This window comes from Rhipicephalus sanguineus, chromosome 4 (assembly GCF_013339695.2).
Source record: "Rhipicephalus sanguineus isolate Rsan-2018 chromosome 4, BIME_Rsan_1.4, whole genome shotgun sequence".
NCBI classification, from domain to species: Eukaryota; Metazoa; Arthropoda; class Arachnida; order Ixodida; family Ixodidae; genus Rhipicephalus; species Rhipicephalus sanguineus.
This window is the reverse complement of record NC_051179.1, coordinates 72,466,306-72,487,035: the sequence shown is the minus strand read 5'-3', so window position 1 is coordinate 72,487,035 and position 20,730 is coordinate 72,466,306. Positions and strand designations below refer to the sequence as shown.

At 46.2% G+C, this 20,730-nt stretch overlaps 1 protein-coding gene across 1 annotated transcript; it reads right to left on the bottom strand.

Moving 5' to 3' along the window:
• Positions 1-354: 354 nt before the first annotated feature.
• LOC119390246 (protein-tyrosine sulfotransferase 1) lies at positions 355-17,656 on the bottom strand. Its single transcript, XM_037657821.2, has 5 exons — positions 17,358-17,656; positions 15,899-16,138; positions 13,764-13,958; positions 9,947-10,197; positions 355-4,258 (listed from the first exon to the last, which is right to left on the bottom strand). Exons 1-5 carry the CDS (start codon positions 17,499-17,501, stop codon positions 3,931-3,933), a joined length of 1,158 nt encoding a protein of 385 aa, XP_037513749.1. The 5' UTR covers positions 17,502-17,656; the 3' UTR covers positions 355-3,930.
• Between the last annotated feature and the right edge of the window lie 3,074 nt (positions 17,657-20,730).

Sequence of the window (20,730 nt, the reverse complement as noted above, 5' to 3'; positions counted from 1 at the left end):
TTCTCTGAACACCAAGACCCCTGGCTAGTAATAAGTGTTTTTCACATATGCCATCTGGAAAGTACAGCTATACTACCATCTACAGTTTAACTGGTGATTAATAATAACCAAGTCAACTCTCGCAGAAAAACTGAATCATAGCGGCCCACGTGCAAAAAAAAAGCTTTTTTTTTTAATTACTGCAATCTAACGACATCAAATATCTGAACATGTGCACTGAAGCACCAGAAAAATGGTGAAAATAAATGGAAAACAGTGTGCGCAACCACATCTACACAATATTTTTACACAACAAGAAATTGTAAAATTTGACATAAGCGCACACTCGAGAACAAGTACACCTCAATGCCTTTAGGTGTAACACGGTCTACACTGTCATCTGCAAACTACTAGGAATTCTGTACTTTGAATGTACACTTCTTCTCAATGCAGCACCTCTGCTTTTAGCTAAACCCCATTTAGCTGAAATGTTCAGTTCAAACATTGAGGTTCAAACATTCCAGCCTATCCTTGCTCAGTTGATTAATAGAACTATAAGCTACGTCCACTTTAGGCATGAATAAAAACATGTTTTTTGTTTTGATGCAACCTTCCAAGTACTTCAGCAACCATACCACAGGCATACTCAGTATGCATCTCAAAACACCCCGAGCGATTCAAAACACCCAGGCAGCAGTACAGCCACAGGTACAAACCAAATGTACTAAATCTAAGCACCGCTACAAACATGCTCGTCCAATGTTTTATCTTTACACTTTTTTTTTTGATTTCGTTATTTTTTTTGTAAACAACACTTCATACACCAGCTCCACATACCAGCATTCACATTTATCCACAAACTAGTACTGCCTTTCACAAACAGTGCATGTACAAGAAAACAAGAAATGCACTCACACTCCGATATAATACACCCAACCATCCAAGCAAATTCTTGAACAACCACAGTCCATGCTGTACGCAAGAATTTTTCACCGGTTGGCCCACCACCATTTTCACGAGGTCTGGCACCTTTGCCAGAAAACATCAGTCAAATCTCACAGCTCCTGAAAGCAATGGGCGACGCTTTTGTTGCGAATATAGGAAAAAAAAAATTTGCATTCACCGTCCTTGAATGATGGCAAACACAAATAGATGATGAAATCCTGCACTGCTACGCATATGTATATATGCATGAACAGTACTTCATCTCCCCCTCAGTGTACAAAAAACTTGTGCATAACTCTTTTTCAAAGTGCACATCATGTCTCCCAAACATCTTTGGAGTGCAGCAAGGGGATTCAGAGGGGTAATAAAAAAAGGATGGCAGAAGCATTTTTCCTTTAAAAAAAGAAAAAAAGAAAAGAAACATTCATGTCAAGGACTTGCATCAGGTCAAGAATGTAGTTACCAACATGGCAGGAAGGTACATGGGAAATCACAGTCTTCGCAAAAGGAACACTTTTGAGCCTATTCTCACACTGAAACATGAGCAGAAAAAAGAGGACTGCTCGACAACATAAGCCAAGCAAAATGGAATGATGCTGCTTTATCGACTACAACAGCAAGGGGTCATCATCAGATCGATAATGTCTGTGTTCCATGCTTGAACAAAATGTATGATTAAACGTAACATCCTTCTAGTGCATAATGACATTTCAGTGCTGGTGCCTACTTTAGGACACAAGCCAATGTTGCCTTCGAGAATGGTGTTTTGGCTGTACATGCCCATAGAGAATGCCCTGTCCACAGCTACAAGTGTGCCAATAAAAGGCAAAGACTCCTGAGTAAAGGCAGAGCAGTTGACGTCGATCAAAAAGAAACCATGGCCCGGCACAGTGCATCTAAAAAGCAGCACGTAACGAAAGCAAAGAGGAATGGCAAAGAAATACTAACGGGCTCAGACAAGCACACCGATAGGACAGCTGCACTGTATCATGCACACCTTTTGATTCACACCGCTATTTACATAGTAAGGCTCTATCACACGTGTTTGGAGAAGCGCTTGACTTCTGTAATAAGCTCTGACTCTCCGTCAAGACAGAAATGTGCTGAGAAACCATGTGTGATGGCACATTTATAACCTAGCAATTTTGAAGAAAAGAAAAAAGTTTAGACTTTTTTTCTTCCTAACTCAACAGACACAGCTATATTTATTTGCTAATCACTTCTCGCACAATTGCACAATATGTGTCTTTAGCTGCGCAGGCAGACTGCCATGGCAATTACAGAGCGCTGAAATGCATCCAACGCTTTGATATCAGTAAGCCGATTTAATGTCCTGCTTTAAAGCTTCCAGAACATGAAGTGGTTTGGCATAATAATGTAGCCCAAGCTGCCAAAAAATAAATTTCAGTATAGAAAAATGTGTGTAAACAGTTGTACTGATAATAACTAGATCAGACCTATGCTGGACTGACCCCTTTAAATTTGCTAGATTGTGAGAACAAAACTGAAAGGATGCTGTTCAAGATTAGTTGCCTTGACATAAAAGTGTGCACAAAATTTCGCCTGATGAACATAGAACGAGTACTTTATACCAGCCAGTATCTCTTTCTTCACGTTTGTGCAACTGATCTTGAAGTATGTGTTAGAATATTTGTTGTATAATGAGTTTCCTACATAACAACTCTCAATTATATGTATAAAGCAGTTTTTCCATCATTGATTTAAAGAATAATCTTCCGGCAGAAATACTTATATGTCAGTTTGTATAAAATTCCTGCACAGTGCATTACTGTTCAGAGACAAACTAACACCATAAATCCAATGAATTATAGAACCCAAGGACTGGCACCAATTATCAGTGTGAATAAAAATCCCTTAAGTTTTTGAAAATGCACAAACTGAGCAGTACTTAATACACAAAGCAACTTGGAAATGAGATTCTCAAGTTTAGTGGACTTGTAATTAGAGATACAAAGATGGACAAATTCTTGAGGTTCATGAATTAAATGCAGCTTTTAATGAGCAAAAAAAACAAAAGCTTTAAAAGAATGAAGCGTGCTCAGATCAAAATATGCACATTCTATGTGCATATTCTGCCACAGCAATTCCAGTGTGCACCTCTTTTTTCATTGTGCACATTAACCCAACTGTGGGTTATGCAATAACAAACCTGGAGAGCATCACATCAGATCTTTGAAAGTTTTCAGTTAGGGCACTATAGTAGTGCAAGGCTGATGACACAAGGTCCAAACACTCTCTTCACCATCGTGTCTATTTTTCCAATGAATGACTGCCACTATCCGAAGCTGCTCAAGGAAATTGAGCAAGCAAAAACAAAGCAGAATTGGCCAACTGCATACGGCACAGATCAGAGACGATGTAACTGCTTCTATATTTACCAATTTATCTTTTTTCCTTCTTTCCAAGTTTACACAGGTAAGCTGTACTTTACCAAAGATAAAGGATTAAGTTATGGAACATGAAGCTTGTTAACACTCCCATTCAAGAGTAATTTCATAACCAAGTTACTGCAAAGCAACAGCTTGTCTAATGACTTCTTGTGCTGTCGGCGGAATATCTTTAAGAACAATTTAAAACACGTGAATGAATACAAACAGGCTAAAGACATTCAAAGATCTCACACAATACATCTTTTTCTAATTCTGAGTCCATTTGACAGAACCATCTGCAAATCAAGCTGACAAAAGCTTCAGCTGATGTTTATATCCAATAATGAAAAGCCAACAAACTTATGCGATAACACTTGAGAAAAAAAGCTGATCTGAAAGAACACCTGATGTCTTGTACATTCGACCTTTTGGCATAAACTAAAGCTGCCAGCCAGACGCGACTTGCACTGAAGTGACTGGAGAAGGTGGCTGTCCGCTCCAACTCTTTTCCTCATTTTTACAAAATTGAAGTGACTGCTGTGCTCCTAGACAAAAGCACTCCTGGGAGCCGCAAAGTTCCAAGTCTTTGAAGTCAAACACACTTCAGTTTCTTTTCCTAAGGTGTGGATGTCCTAGACGTAGCATCTTCCTCAACCTTGCGTCTTATGGCACCACGACGAATGGCATCGCGGTGCTGAGCCAGCTCCAGCTCTCGAGCGCGCCACTCGGCTGTCTCGCGCTTGATCTGTAGCGTGTTATTGAGCACGAATGAGTCGGGTCGACCATAGTTTGGAGGGTTGGCCATTGGGTCGTATCCCAACTCGGACAGCATGGGTGCCACTTTGGCCATGTCGCGCACAACGTCCTCCGGGATCTGGCCGACCCACTTGCTCAGTGCCTCCAAGTTGATAGGCTTGATCACCTGGTCCGTGGAACGCTCGAGCCTGCACAAGAAACGTGCAGGTAAAGTGTGAGAGGATCGTCAACAGCAAGCATTACAATGTACTGGATAAGTCTGTTGCGCATTATCATATCTAACTTATGTTCGCCCACAATTAGAGTATGCTTCATCCACATGGTCACCACATCAAGATTACCTTATCCGTACGTTGGAAGCTGTCCAGAATAGGGCCGTGAGATTCATCGCCGGTAACTACAACTATCATTCAAGCATCACCCTAATAAAACAAGACCTTGCATTCATGTCACTGGATCAACGACGCGTCATTGCCCTTTTATGTTTATTTCATAGGTACAACTACAGTAACAAATTCCACTGTTTGCCGCTTCATCTTGCTCTGCACACATCTTGACGCATTCACAACGCATGTAGTTTCATGCGCATTCATGGTCACACACAGGCATTTAACTCATCACCATTACCTCGAGCCATAGCACATTGGAACGGCCTTCCTGATCACATTGTATCCATCTCTAATCGTGAAACTTTTCGTGATAACCTGATTTCGTTGCGTTTTTCTATTGTATAACTTTGTTGCACCTTGCTGTTTATCATTTGTATTTTTTTCTTTTTTTGTTTTTTTTGTTCTTTGTTTTTTACTTTTTGTCTGTATTTTTTTGCAATGTATATACTGATGCCCCCCTTACTCAATGCCCTTTAATGGGCCTGTAAGGCATTTTGAATAAATAAATAAATTACCGCAAGTACTCTAAGGCCCCGAATAACATTCGGCATCAAAATCTCTGTCTATCGGTAACAGCATACAAGCTTCAGCTAGTTGGTTCATGATTGGAAGAAAGAGAAAGTGCTGAAGGAAAGAGGTGAAGAAATGCAAAATCTCTTCTATTTTTTTTCCCAATTCGACTGTTACTTTTTCCTGAAGCTCAGTATGGTGGCATAATGACTATGGCATGTTTCTGCTGCGTATGAATGAAAGATTCAATTGCCAATTATATTATAATAGGGAGAAAGTTATGAACGAAGGTGGAAAGCTCACAGTTCATAAAATCAAAGCCTGATCTATCATAATTTCTCATGTTTTCAGTTTTATTAGCTGATAGCTTATGCAAACGGCTGATGTCAATTGTCACCAATGAGTGGTCGGTTAAACTGGATAGATATGTCACATGTGATGTCATAGACAAGGTCAGGATGAGCAGTTAACACAGGAATCATTGTGCTATTAGAGCAGTCTGTAGTTCTGGTCAGCTACTTGGCACGCTGCATGAGGGAAAAGAGTGCACAACTCCAAGAGTTCTGCTGCCAATAATGAGGCTGGAGGTGCTGTTGTGGTCTCAGCGCATAAACTATTGGCAAAATTATAATTCCCAAGCAAAAAAAGACACAGCGACGAGTGGCTACGCAGTGCTAATCGTATTGTGACGATTATTTATGAATCATCGTGAAGAATTAGGGGGGCAGTAACAAATGGCATATGAATTTGTTTCATATCCAATTTTTAGAGTGACAAACACTTTCTCAATATCATGGTTAGTAAAAACACATTACAATGCAATGTGTTTGTGAACCTAAGACCTTCCGTAACTAAGAACTATAAAACTCATTGCTTAGTTATGTTGTGTTTGCTACATGAAGAGCATGCATCTTCGTAAATTCCGCATCTGAAGGTGTATAGGGGTGTTCTGCCAGCCGTCATAAAGCAGTCTTCCTTGTGTACTGCCTCCTCTACTTAGGCCTATCCTGCTGGTATACTGGACTAACTTTAATCAAACAAAGGTGTTTTGCACCAGTAAAGTCAGCAAAGGCTCTCTCTGACTGCATCAATCTGCTATTCACAGTGCAGCAGAAATGAAAGGCAGAATGACTATCAATTCAGCTAAGCATCAGTGTTTGCTTGCACTAATACTGATAGTGTCTACACTTTACACGCATGTTTTTCGTCCATAACTGTCGCTAGTGGAAGGAGCGAGGGGAGACACAGGGGTGCTACTGCTCCCCTTTCCTGCTTTGACCTAACACCTTAATTAGGCAGCTCTAATGACTGGTATCCGATTCTGAATTTGTCGTATTCTTCAAGAATGAACCATGTGGAACGGGGTTACGTTGCGCGAATACCGCGCCAAGACCAGCGCCACTAGTGTCTATATGCACTTCTGTCGGAGCAGTTGGGTCATAATGGTGCAGAATGGGTGGTGACGTAAGCAGGCGGCGCAGTGTACGGATGGCTTTGTCACATGCTGTGGTCCAGTTAGAAAGATTAGCGGGGCCAGCCAGTTGTTGTGTAAGTGGTGCTATTATCGATGCAAAGTTATGGACGAAACGACGAAAATGTGAGCACAAGCCGATGAAGCTCCGAAGTTCTTTGAGTGAAGTCGGCTTCGGAAACTCGGCTACTGCACGAAGTTTGTCCGGGTCCGGGAGGATTCCATCCTTTGAAACAACATGGCCAAGTATAGTGAGTTGGCGAGCCCCGAAGCAGCACTTCTTCAGATTAAGCTGAAGTTTTGCCTTAGTAAGGCACTAAAGAATGGTGTGCAAACGGTCGATGTGTTTAGGAAAATCTGGGGAAAAGACGACGACATCATCAAGGTAGCATAAGCATATCTGCCATTTTAGGCCGCATAAAATGCTGTCCATCATCCGTTCAAAAGTTGCAGGTGCATTGCACAGACCAAATGGCATTACCGTGAATTCATATAGGCCGTCTGGCGTAACAAACGCTGTCTTGGGTCGGTCACACTCTGCCATCAGGACCTGCCAGTAACCCGAACGTAAGTCCAGTGAAGAAAAGAATTCGGCACCTTGTAGGCAATCGATGGTGTCGTGAATGCGGGAAAGAGGGCAGATATCTTTCCACGTAATTTTGTTCAGTCGTCGGTAGTCCACACAAAACCTAATCGAACCATCCTTTTTCCTAACTAGTACAACAGGGGAAGACCACGGACTGGAAGAAGGCGTGATGACGCCGCGCTGAAGCATGTCATCGACTTGCTCCGCAATTATAGTATGTTCCTTCGCTGATAAACGGTAGGGCGGTTGACGCAAAGGAGGGTGAGTTACAGTGTGGATTGTATGAGCAACTGTGTTCGTTTGACTCAGTGCCTTCTGCGGAAGGTCGAACGAATCTCGAAATTCATGCAGAAGGGTGATAAGCTGTTCGCATTGATCCGGAGGAAGCTTGCTGTCAATGAAGCGGTTGAATATATCCGAGGAGATGTCATCCGGCGTAAAACGAGGTGTGACAGCGTTCAATTGAAGTTTTTGGCCAGTTTCGTGGCATTCAATGGGCACTATACAATTGTCGTCTACAGGTTGAACGTGGCCAAGCGTCTCGTGAGTATGTAAGGTGAGAGGGCATAAGCTGGGGTTGCAAACGACAATTCCAGTTGCATCTTGGTGAGGTGGCAGAAGAGCATATGGCAGAGACGTACCGTGGCGGTGACTGAAAATGTCAGATGGCGCGAACACAACGGTGGAGCCAGAAAATTCAGTGCGATAGACAGGGACAATGATGGCACTGAGATGAGGAACGTCAGTGTCGGTGGTAACACGGAGCTTGCCAATGTGAGGTCGTTCAGTGCCAGTGGACGGGGCATCGGAAAACACCGAAAGTTCCACCTGAGCACGAGCGCAGTCAATGACGGCGTGGTGGCGCGACAAGAAATCCCATCCGAGTATCACGTCGTGAGAACATGTGGTCAACACGAGAAACTTCATGTCATACAATACATCCTGAATAATGACTCTGGCCGTACATGCTCCAACCGGTCGAACTTGTTGCGCACTCGCTGTACTCGGTGAAAACTCGAAAGGCGGCGTCGTTACTTTTCGTATGGAGTGGCAAAGTTTTCGGCTCATCACAGATATGGCAGCACCGGTGTCAACAAGCGCGAGAGTTCGTAAACCTTCGACAAACACTTCTATAACATTGGCGGGGGACAGGCGAGGACTTGTACAATGTGACGACGACGCAGCTCGTGCCTCCGGAGCTGCGGCAGTCAGTTTTCCATCTCCAGGGGTTTCGGTCGGCGACGCAGGGGTGACAGAGAACGGCGCCGTGGTGAGGGTGAGCGACGGGGAGCGAATGATCGGTACTCGTGAGCAGGTTGGCGGTCTCGGTCGGCTGGTAGCGGGTCACGTTCAGCTGGTAGTCGGTCACGTTGAGGGGGCAGTTCTCGTTGCGCGTCGTACGGGGCCCGGAAAGAGTAGTTGGAATATCTCGGTACAGCCGGGGTCGCTGCGAAGCGCCGGCGACAGAAGCGCGCGACATGGCCTGGGTACCCGCATGCGTAGCAGATTGGGCGATTGTCAAGTGTGCGCCAGGGGTTTCCGTTATAGCACTGCTGTGTACCAGGAAATGATGTCGTTGGCGCTCGCACAGGTTGGGCAGTCGACACAGGCAGAGGTCGCGGTGGAGTAGCAGCAACGGCCGCATAACTCAGTGGCGCGGCGACAGGTGTTGGCTGAGAGGCGCACGGCAGTGCCTCGGAGACCTGCTCCTGTATAACCAGTCGGATGGCGGGCGCGACACGCTCAGTAGCGTTTTCCGTTGTTGGTAAGTACGACAGGCACAACAGTTGTCGAGCCACTTCCTCGCGCACATATCGTTTGATTTCTGACAGCAGCGTGTTGTGCTCACCACCGATGGTCAACGCCGCGAGTGTGTTGTCTGTAGCCGCTGCTCGCCGCGCCAAGACCCATATTGTTTCCGCAGTTCGTCGAAACTCTGGCAGAGAGTGGCGACTAATTCAGACACGGTCCTTGGGTCCTTGGCCAGCAACATCTGAAACGCGTCGTCGTCTATCCCCTTCAAGATGTGTTTGATCTTGTCTCCTTTACTCATCGAAGGGTTAAGGCGCTTGCACAAGTCCAGCACGTCTTCGATGTAACTTGTGAAGCCTTCTCCCTGCAGCTGTGCACGACCTCGAAGGCGCTGTTCAGCACGGAGCTTCCGTACCTCGGGGCGACCGAACACATCGGCAATGCGTTGCTTGAAGGCACTCCAAGTGGCGAATTCCGACTGGTGGTTGTGAAACCAGAGGATTGCAACCTCTTTCAAGTAGAAGGACACATATTGAAGTTTCGACGGATCGTCCCACATGTTGCTCGCGCCCACCTTTTCGAATGTCGACAGCCAATCTTCAACGTCTTGTTCATCGGTGCCGTCAAAGAAAGGTGGATCGCGCAGGCGTAGCGCAGTGGGCATGATGACCATCGGAGGTTGGGCCGTGCCTTGCTGGGTGGTTTCGTCGGCCATTTCTAGGGGAGCGGGCAGTCTCCCGTTTCGGAGTTCCAGGTTGAGTACCCAGCACCTCCACCACTCTGGAACGGGGTTTATTGTTTGTAGCCCTTGAGAAGCAGGCTCACGGACGCTGAAGGCGGGCGGCGAAAACCAACACAAGAATCACAGTCCAAACGCCAACAGCTCGCGCTCGGCTCTTTCAGCTAAGGTCGTGGCCCACTGCCGCATATGATCTTCTTCTTCCCTACACATGCATAAATTGACTTCCTAACTTTGATCGCAACACTGAGTCATCTATTTACATGCGTTCCACAAGGCACAGCTACATTGGCTCGGCATTCGCACGGCTACTCTCCCCGCCCCACCCCACCTTCCAGAAATGGCAAAACTGTGCCTCTGTGTTGCTCTGTTTTTGTGCTGTGTCCTGAGGAAGGATGTCCCACCAAATGGAGCACCCCAAGAACTTACTTGGAGAGTGATATGCCCGACTGGTTGATGATCTGCTCGTGGTGCAACACAGAATCGTTCCAGGGCACGTCGAGGAAAGCGAGAATGCGCTGCAACCAGGGCTTGGGGTGCAGCACCAGCTGCTCGTAGTACACGGGCATGCATATGCTGGGCCCGAGCTGCTGGCACTGGTTGTACATGGAGTACATGGCGGCGTTCCAGCGCTTCAGACACTGCCGGTAGTCGGACAGGTCGTAGCCCGTGATCGTCACCTGCATCCGTGCGGAAGGCGCGTGCATGAGCAATCACCCTAAGCCTCAGATCAGAAAATTAGAGCGTATGACGCGCAGGACACGATGTGGTCAATGGCAAACAGACACAAAAGGCACCGATTTCAATCTATTTAGATGTGTTGCCTTCTTAACTATCTCGCATTCAAGTTTTCGTGAAGTTTGCAGATGTTTCAACAGGAAAGTCATCGACCTTACCGTGCATCTGAGTATTAGTACTTCTTGAGTGTTCACGTGGCTTTCATCAAATAAAAAAAAATTAATTGTATCTACAACTCCAACAAAAATTTTAATACCCTTAAGGTTAAACTTAATTTCAGCTATTGTGGGCGTGTGGCTAGGACATCAGACTTAGCATATCGGATGCGACAAGTTCAGTCGCTATCAATTAGGAGGTTCACAATCGAAGATATTTAAGACACACGATGAGCTCCGGCTTCAATACAAAAGAAATTCGCCACATATTACACGGGGCTCAAAAAACTAAAGGCAATTAAGAGGTGTTGTATCACAACGCTTAAGTGCGCAAAAGAAGCGGAGTATCTAAATTAAGCCAACGTATTCCACAACATAGGAAACATCAAACAAGCCTTGTGCTGGCGAGTGATATTCACCGGCAAGCGTGCTTCACTGCAAGGCTACTCTCAATGCGGCAGAGTATCTCACCTCAACGTATTTATCAATACGAATCAGCAGCTAACATTTTACTGGTAGATTATATTCACCGCAAAGCATGCTTCACTCTTACGCTACTCTGAGTGCGTCAGAATATCTCAACACAATGTATTTCACAAGAGGAATAAGCAGCCACGCCTTGTGCTGGCGAGTTAAATTCACCGACAAGCATGCTTCACTGTTACTCTAATCTTAATACGGCAATGCATCTCACTGAACACAACGCATTTTACAACAAGGAAAATTAACTGAGCTTATTATGCTGGCGGGTTATACTTACCGGCAAGCGTGCTTCACTGTTATGCTACTCTCAATGCGGCAAAGCATCTCACTAAGCACAACACATTCCACAACTGGAAACCTCAGCCAAGCCTTCTGCTGGCGGGTTATGTTCACCGGCAAGCATGCTTCACCGTTAGGCTACTCTCATTGTGGCGGAGTATCTCAACAAAACGTATTTCTCAACACAAATCAGCAGCCAACCCTTGTGCTGGTGCACTATATTCAAAGGCAAGCATGCTTCACTGCTATGCTACTCTCACTGTGTCAAAGCATCTTAACACAACGTATATCACGGATTTCACAGCAGGAATCAACAGCCAACCCCTGTGCTGGCAGGTTAAATTCACCGGTAAGCATGCTTCACTGTTAGGCTAAACTTATTCGGCAAAGCATCTCAGCGCAACGCATTCCCCAACGGAAAAAGTGAACCAAGCTTATGCTGGCGGGTTATATTCACCGGCAAGCATGCTCCACTGTTAGGCGACTCTCAGAGCCGCGGAGTATCTTAATTACCACAACGTATTCTAGAAACAGGAAGCATTAGCCAAACCTTCTGCTGGCGGGTTATATTTACCGGCAAGCGTGCTTCACTGTTAGGCTACTCTCGGTGCGGAAAAGCATCTCACTCAACACAACGCATTCCACAGCTAAAAACATCAGCCAAACCTTGTTGGCGGTTTATATTCACCGGCAAGCATGTTTCACTGCTAGGCTACTCCCAGAGCTGCGGAGTATCTCAATTAGGACAACATATCTTACACAACAGGCAAAATTAGCCACACCTTGCGTTGGCGTGTTATATTCACCGGCAAGCATGCTTCACTGTTAAGCTACTCTCAGTGCGGCAAAGCGTCTCACTTAACACAACGCATTCCACAACTGGGAACATCAGCCAAACCTTGTATTGGCGGGTTAAATTCACCGGCAAGTATGATCACGAGAGGCCGATTTTTAGGCAGTAATTAGGCGCCAAAAATAGGCAGGCAGAACAACACTTTAGGCCTCCAATGTCGTAACTATAGGCACAATAAATTTTTACATAGATGCAAATAATTTCAAAGGAAGACGTGCGCGACCTCTATTTATGAGAGGGGAAAAAATGCTGCTTAAGGTGGTACACAGGCACCAACAGTTGAACGTAGACGTGCAACTGTCCCTTGTCCGTTACGCTTTGCAGAACACCCTCCGCTTAATTCAGTAGCATGGTGAGTCAAGTGTCCGCTGTCAAATCAACACACTCCTGTGTGCCTTTCTTTTCGGCATGACTATTAAGGGTAGAAGAGGAGCAGACATTCATATCGTTAAAAGACCACAAGGAAGGAATTTTTCCTAACGGCTGGGTCGGATCGCGTAGAACCAGTTTCTCCCCTTGTGGTGAACACCTTAAAAAGTAAATTACAAACCAAAGAAAAGCCGCGTGCACATCCCAATTTTCTTTCTTCTTTTGCTCTTTACCCTCCACTCACGACTCTCCGCAATTTCGCATTCGCCAACCGCTCGCGCCATGTCAGCGCGGTGGCGTATGCTCGCCGGCACGTCCCATTTCACTGCTGCTAGCGGCCGTTTCCGGGAGTTGGTTGAACCCCACAGAGTTCCTAACAGTCAATCTTACGCGGTAACATGAATAACGGCCTCAAACAGCACCCGGGAGCGAAACTTGAGGCTAAATAGCGTTCATATAAGCGCGGAAGTTTTCAAAATAGGCATTTATAGGCGTTTGTAAGCATTTAGGCACGAACGCCACAAATAGGCATTTATAGGCACTATAAAAACACTATAAAAGCCTTTCTTAACCTCTAATTCATGCTCATATATCAAAATGGCGCGATGGGAGCGCAAGGAACCAAATAGGCATTTGCCTACAATCCGGTCTCTAATGATCACTGTTAGGCTACTCTTAATGCGGCAAAGAATCTCACTCATCACAAAGTATTTCACAACAGGAAAAATGAACCGTGCGTGTGCTCGCGGGTTATATTCACTGGCTTCACTGTTAGGCTCCTCTTAATGCGGCAGAACACTTCAGTTAACAGAACGTAGTTCATAACGGGAAACCTCTAGCGGGATTGTGCTTGAGGGTTACACTTAACGGCAAGAGAGCTTCACCGTTAGGCTGCTATTAATGCGGCCGAACATCTCTATTAACATAGCAGTTCCAGCGTGGTTAATTTCGGTAAAGGTCGTAGCAATGAATCAGTCCGAATTCGTTTGCACACTGCCTTTCAGACAGCGCAACATCCACGCATGAATAGGTCGTTGCTCCCCCCCCCCTCTCTTTCTCTCACACATGTACAATCACAAGCACGTACGCACATACATGAAAGCACGCACATAAGAAGCTGAGAAAGACGACACACTTTAAGACCCCCCCCCCCCCCAAACAAACAATTCAGACTAAGCTGATATATTCAAATACGCCAAGTGCGAACGGAAACTCGTGAATCAAACGCCGCCACTTTTTCAAAAGTCAAGCGAGCTTCAATAAAGACACCCTAACGCGTTCTCACGTCCCTTGCCACTTTTCCAACTAAAAAAGAAAACGAGACAAGAACATTATGAAAAGAACGAGAGCAGGGGGGAAGTGGGCGTACCTTTCGCGTGATGATGGAGTGGACGACCGCCCGGCCGTCGCGTATCATGAGCAGGAACTTGGCCTGCGGGAACAGCTTGTGCAGGTAGACGGCGGCACGCAGTGTGAACGGGTCCTTGTTGCAGAGCCGCGGCGCCGGCTTGCCGTGCCGCACGATCACCTCCAGGATGAACGCCGTCATGGCCGCATCCATAACCTGCGTCCCAATGAGGAGAGTGGGCGTAGTTTTACATCCCACACAGAAAAAGTCTAAGTCGGTTCCCCGAGCACATTACACGTACAGCGGTGAGCACTGTTAGGGTGAACACGCGAGCGCGTGGCCGACGGCACTGGCAGCGCCGCGTAACGGTCATCGCTGGAAACATTGCGCATGCGCATCACGCGTTCTACGAAATAATCTTTTCATCGCGCGCACACAAGCGTATCCACAACAAGCGTATTCATCACGTGGTGGGCGCGGTGGAAAGAGTGTATCGAAAAGCACATGCTGCGCATGTGCAATGTTTCCAACGATGGCTGGTATGCGGCGCTGGCAGTGCCGTCGGCCACGCCCTCGCGTGTTCCCCCTAACAGTGCTCACCGCTGTACGTCATCACAGCAGGCAAACACACCCGCACTTAAGAACGTGAACGTCAGGATGGGAAACGCACGGACTGCCGTGTATGCAACAATATTAATATAGGGTTTTAGTGCCGGGGCCCCGAAGTGGCTTGCGTACGTAAGTCCTTCCGTTCCTTTGCATTCTCCATCGGTGCGGTTGGGAGTAAAAGAAACGAAAGAGCGTTCGTGCGCAAGCGGCTTGGGGTCCCCGGCACTAAAATCTACTAGGAAGTTTTAATACGGAGTACGTTGTGACCATAACGGCGCTGCGTACGTAAGAACGTTACGTTTCGCATAGTGCGCATGAGCAGAGATCCTACGCATGTGCTCTATGCGTGACGTGGCGTCCTTACGTACGCAACGCCTTTTCGTGTGCAACATACGCAGCACTAAAACTCGCTATTAAGTAGGCGTAAACAACACTTCAGGCTTTAGCAGTATACGTGTAATGGAGTCCCATTCCTTTTCTCCTTTTTCGAGTTGGGGATAGAGATATTCATAAAGAAACATGAAGCAAATCAAAATATCTAAATATCAAACCAAGAAGAAGGAAGCCGCCCAATATAATAATTGCCGACAGGCGACAGAACATCAATGAAAATGCAAGTTGTATTGTCGTACAAGCACGACCACATAGCATCTGGTATGCGATTGCAGTGAATAGAGGGGCAAGGGAGCCCAGCACTTGGACTCTCGTAACACACGTTTGCAAATATGAATAAGCCCCAGGGCAAGCTCATGTGCAGACGTCGCTGTACTTGTGAGAGCTTGCGCATTCGGCAGGCGTCAACAGACGTAAACTGTGCTCCCGTGTACGCTGTTGCTCTGTGAAACTGAGGCCACAGTGCCATTTTTCTATTTAACAAAAGGAATCAATCAATCAATCAATCAATCAATCAATCAATCAATCAATCAATCAATCAATCAATCAATCAATCAATCAATCAATCAATCAATCAATCAATCAATCAATCAATCAATCAATCAATCAATCAATCAATCAATCAATCAATCAATCAATCAATCAATCAATCAATCAATCAATCAATCAATCAAATTCTGGTACTGGTTTCGAAAATACTAGAATTTGCTTGACGTCTCTGGTGTCTCACTGTATTTTTTTAAACATCACTAATTTCCGTACTTCTTACCGGAGTTGTTCATTGCATTCGCGTGAGATTCACTGCGCCCATTTGCTGCATTCACAGTTCACATGCCAAAGGTAAAGTCGATATAAAACATTTACTATGATATTTAACAAAAAAGAAGCATTGGAATATTGAGAAGTTAGTAACCGCGACCAGCACAACTGTACAAACATGACGTTCTCGCATATTCACACGCAGTGGAAATCTGAATACAAGGTATGCACATAGGCTGGGAAATAAAAACATCCTGTGGACTCGGGCTGCACGTCTAACAATCGGTGAACTGGACTGTAGCAACCACGATGAGTATCTGACTGGGAAGCACTCAATAAAGTTCAATGTGCCTCGTTCTTTCGTTGAAACGGGGTCGAAAGAGATAAAAACTCACGTCGTCCGTGATGCCCCCCTCGATGAGTCGCTGCACCTCGGTGGGGCTCTTGGACCACTGCTGCTTGAGCGACAGCAGACGCGGGATGATGCGCGTCTCCTCGCCGCAGCGAACATCCGGGTGCGCGTCCAGCAGCACCCGTATGAGCGTCGTGCCGCTGCGGGGCATGCCGCCGATGAAGATGAGCGGCATGTGCCGGTCGTAGTGAAGCTTCTCCATGTTGCGGCCCCACACGAAGCGCTGCACAACCAGAAAACAGTCGGCGATCACTTCAATAACACGAATGTCAAGTGACGCACTCTTGCGTAAAGCCGGATGTACTTCTCCCGGAGTATGAGTTATCACCATCGTGCGTCTCATCTTACAGGTAGCAACAGCGTTAACAGGTTCCTGATTATGATCGGCATAACGATCACCAATTTACTTCAAGTACACTGAGGTACGAATATCTTTTCCGGTGACTACACGAGGTCCATTCAACGTCTGCAACATCCTCGTATATTAACGTTCAACACAACATCTACTAAAATGACATTCCAACGATTCGGCTAAACGTCAATATTGGGTAACAGCGCGAGTATTATAAGGTCAAATATCTGTTCATTTTTTTTTTCTTGTGCTGCGGCCTCTATTCAGTGTCATAACAGACCTGGCCGATCCCGCCGTCCTGGCCTCTTTGATCGCGGCATGCGTCTGCGAAGCAAGGATGTTATCATGACATGTGCGGTGCAGAGTGTGGCCCGCGCATGTAAGGCAGCTAGCTCTGTGGCTCTTCAGCATTTGTCCCTGATTCTTAAAGGGTTTTCCCCCAGGCTGTCTTGCGCTGTCACCCCAGATGAAATAGAACCTACTTCTATGCGTCTTCTATCGCACTTCCTCGCCAGACCATCGCGAGTATATGTGACTTAAAGGGGCACTAAAGTGAAACAACGAATCGGTTTCGATTGACGAATTTCACCCTGAAAACTCTAACGTCGTTAATTTCACAATCATACCTTTAATAACAAAGGATAAAATCAAGGTCAAAGTCTCATTTTTAAATTTCGCGCCGAAATCTCCGGGCACGACATCACGAATTTCAAAGAGCATTTCTCATATTTTTGGCGACATTGGCCCAATGAAATTTCCCGAAGCTTCGTATGCTAAGTCTCTGGCCCCCTCAGACGACAATGTACTTCGTTGTTACCAATTAGAAACGACGTAGGTCCTAGTAGACGCCGTCAAAAATCTGTGACGACGTGGCGATTGGTGCGGGTACTTCATGGTGGCGTCGCCACCCGCCTTTTCTTTTCGCGCAGTTTTCTCGTTTACCAGGCGTCTTCTCGCGGTAAGCGTGGTGATTTCGGCATTGTGAAAGAGTAATTTACTGATACGGTTTTCTCTTTAACGTCCCTTTAAGATTAGCCAAGCTTTCGTATAAGAAAGTCAGTAATTAGAAGAAATGGGTGGTGTCACCGACCTCTGGTGCGACGTATGTGAGGCCGAAGTTTCCCGATCGGCAGGAACCGAGGAAGGTGTAGCAGAGGAAGGCGGCGAGCAGGCAGGCGGCGCACAGCACCACCCACCGCCGGGTGGGCCTGGGCAGCAGCACGGCGCTGCGCATTGCCACGAGTCGGTGGCAATGGAGGACCAGGAGGGAAGAGGAGGAGGAGGAGGAAGGCGCTGGGCTGCGCTGGCCTGCTACCTCATGCTACCGGGCACCACGGGACGGGGCAGGCGCGGCACACGCGCTGGCTGCGCAGCCGCTGCCACACGGGGTCCCGCTGCAATCGGACAGAGAAGGGCGCATATAAGTTAGGCATTCCGAGTGGCATGTGGGACACCAGAGGTATGAGCAGCAAGGAGCACAGCACTCAATAACACTGAAGAACAATCATATAAGATACGTAACAGCTTACACACGGGGGCTCGGAAGCCACCGCTATGAGCAAAATAAGAAATAAAATAAGAAACATAGAAAAAAGACAACAAAGGAGACCGCATTCTTTTCCCTTGTCCATCAATGTTTTCTTCTAGACATCTCTTTATTCACCAGGCATGTGTGAGGCTCAGTAAAAAAAAAATGTTCGAGGACGCTTGATAGTAGAACGCAATAGCGTCATCGGGCCCCGTTCGCATCACCTCCTCAATCGGTAGCCTCGCCTCGCTTCTGGATGGACACCTCAGCCACGCCGAAAAAAAAAAGAAGAAGAAGAAGAACGTGCGTAGCATTAGCCATTCCAAACTATCCTACAACGCCTACTGCAAGTACAGTTGCGAAGTGCCCACTACGGCATAATTCTTCCTTTGGCGAATCATCGAAGTACCCACTACGCGTCCGTAAGGCAACACGCGAACCTACGCAGCTGCTCACTTTGTTGATCCTTTTGCTGCTGATGAAGATTAAATATGCCTGAGAGCTTTGTAACGGGTGGGCCTTTAAACCCCTCACTCGTTGTGCAACTCACATGTCTTGACGCCAGGTGCGATTCTATACGCTTCTGACATGCAACATTACATGCGTTAAGGAGACTTCTCGCATACATGACACTCGTGTAGGTTTTTTTTTTTTTTTTTTTCGAAAGGAGTTCCGAGCAATGGCGTGGCTTTGTGGAAGAACACCTGCTTGCCACGCAGACGGCCTGGGTTCGATTTCAACTCGAACCGAAGATTTATTATTATTTGTTTATAAGCAGCTATCTCGAATTTTCGCTCACAGACAACGCTGAGTTTCCGCGCGCAACCAATGACGCCGACACCGAAACTTCTGAGAAACGGGTTCCTTAACGCTATCGCGTTAACACGATTCGACGTGAAACGACTTTGCCTCCCGCCACATAATGTGGGTACCTCTATTATAGTGTGCTTCTTTTTTTTTTTTTCAGTTCAGTGTTACCAGATAATCAACGTACTGAACTAGCGTATCGGGCATCTCACACCTACAACGTACAAAGGAGTTAAGGACGTTGAAGAAGCATTTTGGCGTACGTATGGCACAATACTAGAAATAACTCCTCGCCCACACCGCCACACAACAGATGACTTTGCCCCGTTTAAAAAAAGCAACGCAAATACATTATTTGACGTGTATGACGTGTTATCCGCGAACCGCAGTTTTTGACTGTCCACCTACCATGTAATGTTTCTCCGGGATCTTTCGCGCATGCGTAAAATAAAATTAAGTTACTTAAAATAACAATAAAGCTTCAATGCCAGGCAACGAACATAGTTTTGTTAATCAGCGACCCGCCATCGGAGTATATACAGTAAAATTCCATGAGTCCCAACAGCTGCATACAAAACGAAGGCTTCACGAAAACGTGTTATAGGATCACTGAAGGAAGTAAGAAGAGCCGCTCGCAAAAGGATGCCGTACAAACACTTCGCTTCTGTTGAATGGCTTCCGCGGACGGGACAAATAAAAGGTCGCCACGACGATGAGTTCCACACGCTGGCGCCCGCCGCCTCTTGTCTCATTTGCAGCGGCATCCCTTGAAAGGCTTCGCAGCGATGCATCCCCGCGTCGCGCTCAACCCCCCTCCACTTCTTATCTACGTGGGTGATCGCAAACTCCAGGCGGGAGACTCTCTCCACTTTTTTGAAAAAGGGGACGCAACATGCAATCCAAGAAGTACAGCTCGCTCCTTCCCATATTATGTATAATGATATATGATGCGGACTTACAGTAAACGCTATAGTTATGAAGAGCGTATGTGACGGTGCGCCAAAGGTGCTTAGATTATAATGTGCGCCACACATACTGCTAAAGCTGGCTTGAGAATGCGTCACTTCACTAAAAAAAAAAAAATAAGCGATACAATCATAGAAGAAATACTCCGCAGACTTTGGCGAGGTTCCGGTTGTGAACCCATTTTCAGCGGACACAGTCATCTTGCAAGAAATATTTCGATTTCTTTTTTGCGATGCGCGCAATGTCCTCTAGGTGTGCCGATCTGTTGCTGCGACCTCCACAAGAAACACGCGTTCAGAGTGCGCTGTCTCTCAAGAACGCGCGGTGACGCAAAACACTATAAGTAAATATGACTGTAGGACAACTCGGTCTCTGTCAGCTGATAAAACAGCTACGACTCCTTCGCTCGACACATCGAAAACGGTCGAAAACGGCCGCGCTGTGAGCGACGACGATGCAAAACCGCTAAGCAAGAAAAAAAAAAACCTCAGTGTTATTACGCGGAATAAACTCTATGTTGTGTATTTTATAAAAGTCTGCATCCTATGAGAAGTTGTGTTCGAGCTTTAACTGGTCATACTCTCTTTGGTCTAAGCAGGCATGCGCCGGCTGGGCTCTAAACGAGCTCTCCCTATAAACTTCGTCTCAGTGTTTTAACGCTTTTGCTTGCACTACACCTCAGAGTCGCCTAATGCAATCAACCCTCCAGAGGTTCGTTATCCCGAAGATCACCGATGAATGCCACTACAGGGCCAAGCAGGGATAAGTAAAAACGCACAAACGGTACTGCTTATAGCTCGAAACTTCATTTGACTTTGTAATCACGGCCGGAGCGTAATATGCAGCGGCTGCTGGTCGATTCAGCTCGCGCCTATATTTGACCAGCCGGTGTCATGAAAACAATGTAGCAGATTTTTTTTTTGTGTGTGGCACCAATACAGCAGCGACAACAAAAACAAAAAAACCCCGCATATTTTGACAGAGTTTAATCAATGACATCGTGATTCTTCCTCGAGTTAATCTCTGTGATATAAAAATAATCAGAGAGAAAGAAGGAGAGAGGGAGAAATAATTAAGGAAAGGCTGGGAGGTTTACTAAAGATTATGAAAGCACACAAAAAGGCAAAGAAGAAACCACGATATTACAATAAAACGCAGGACA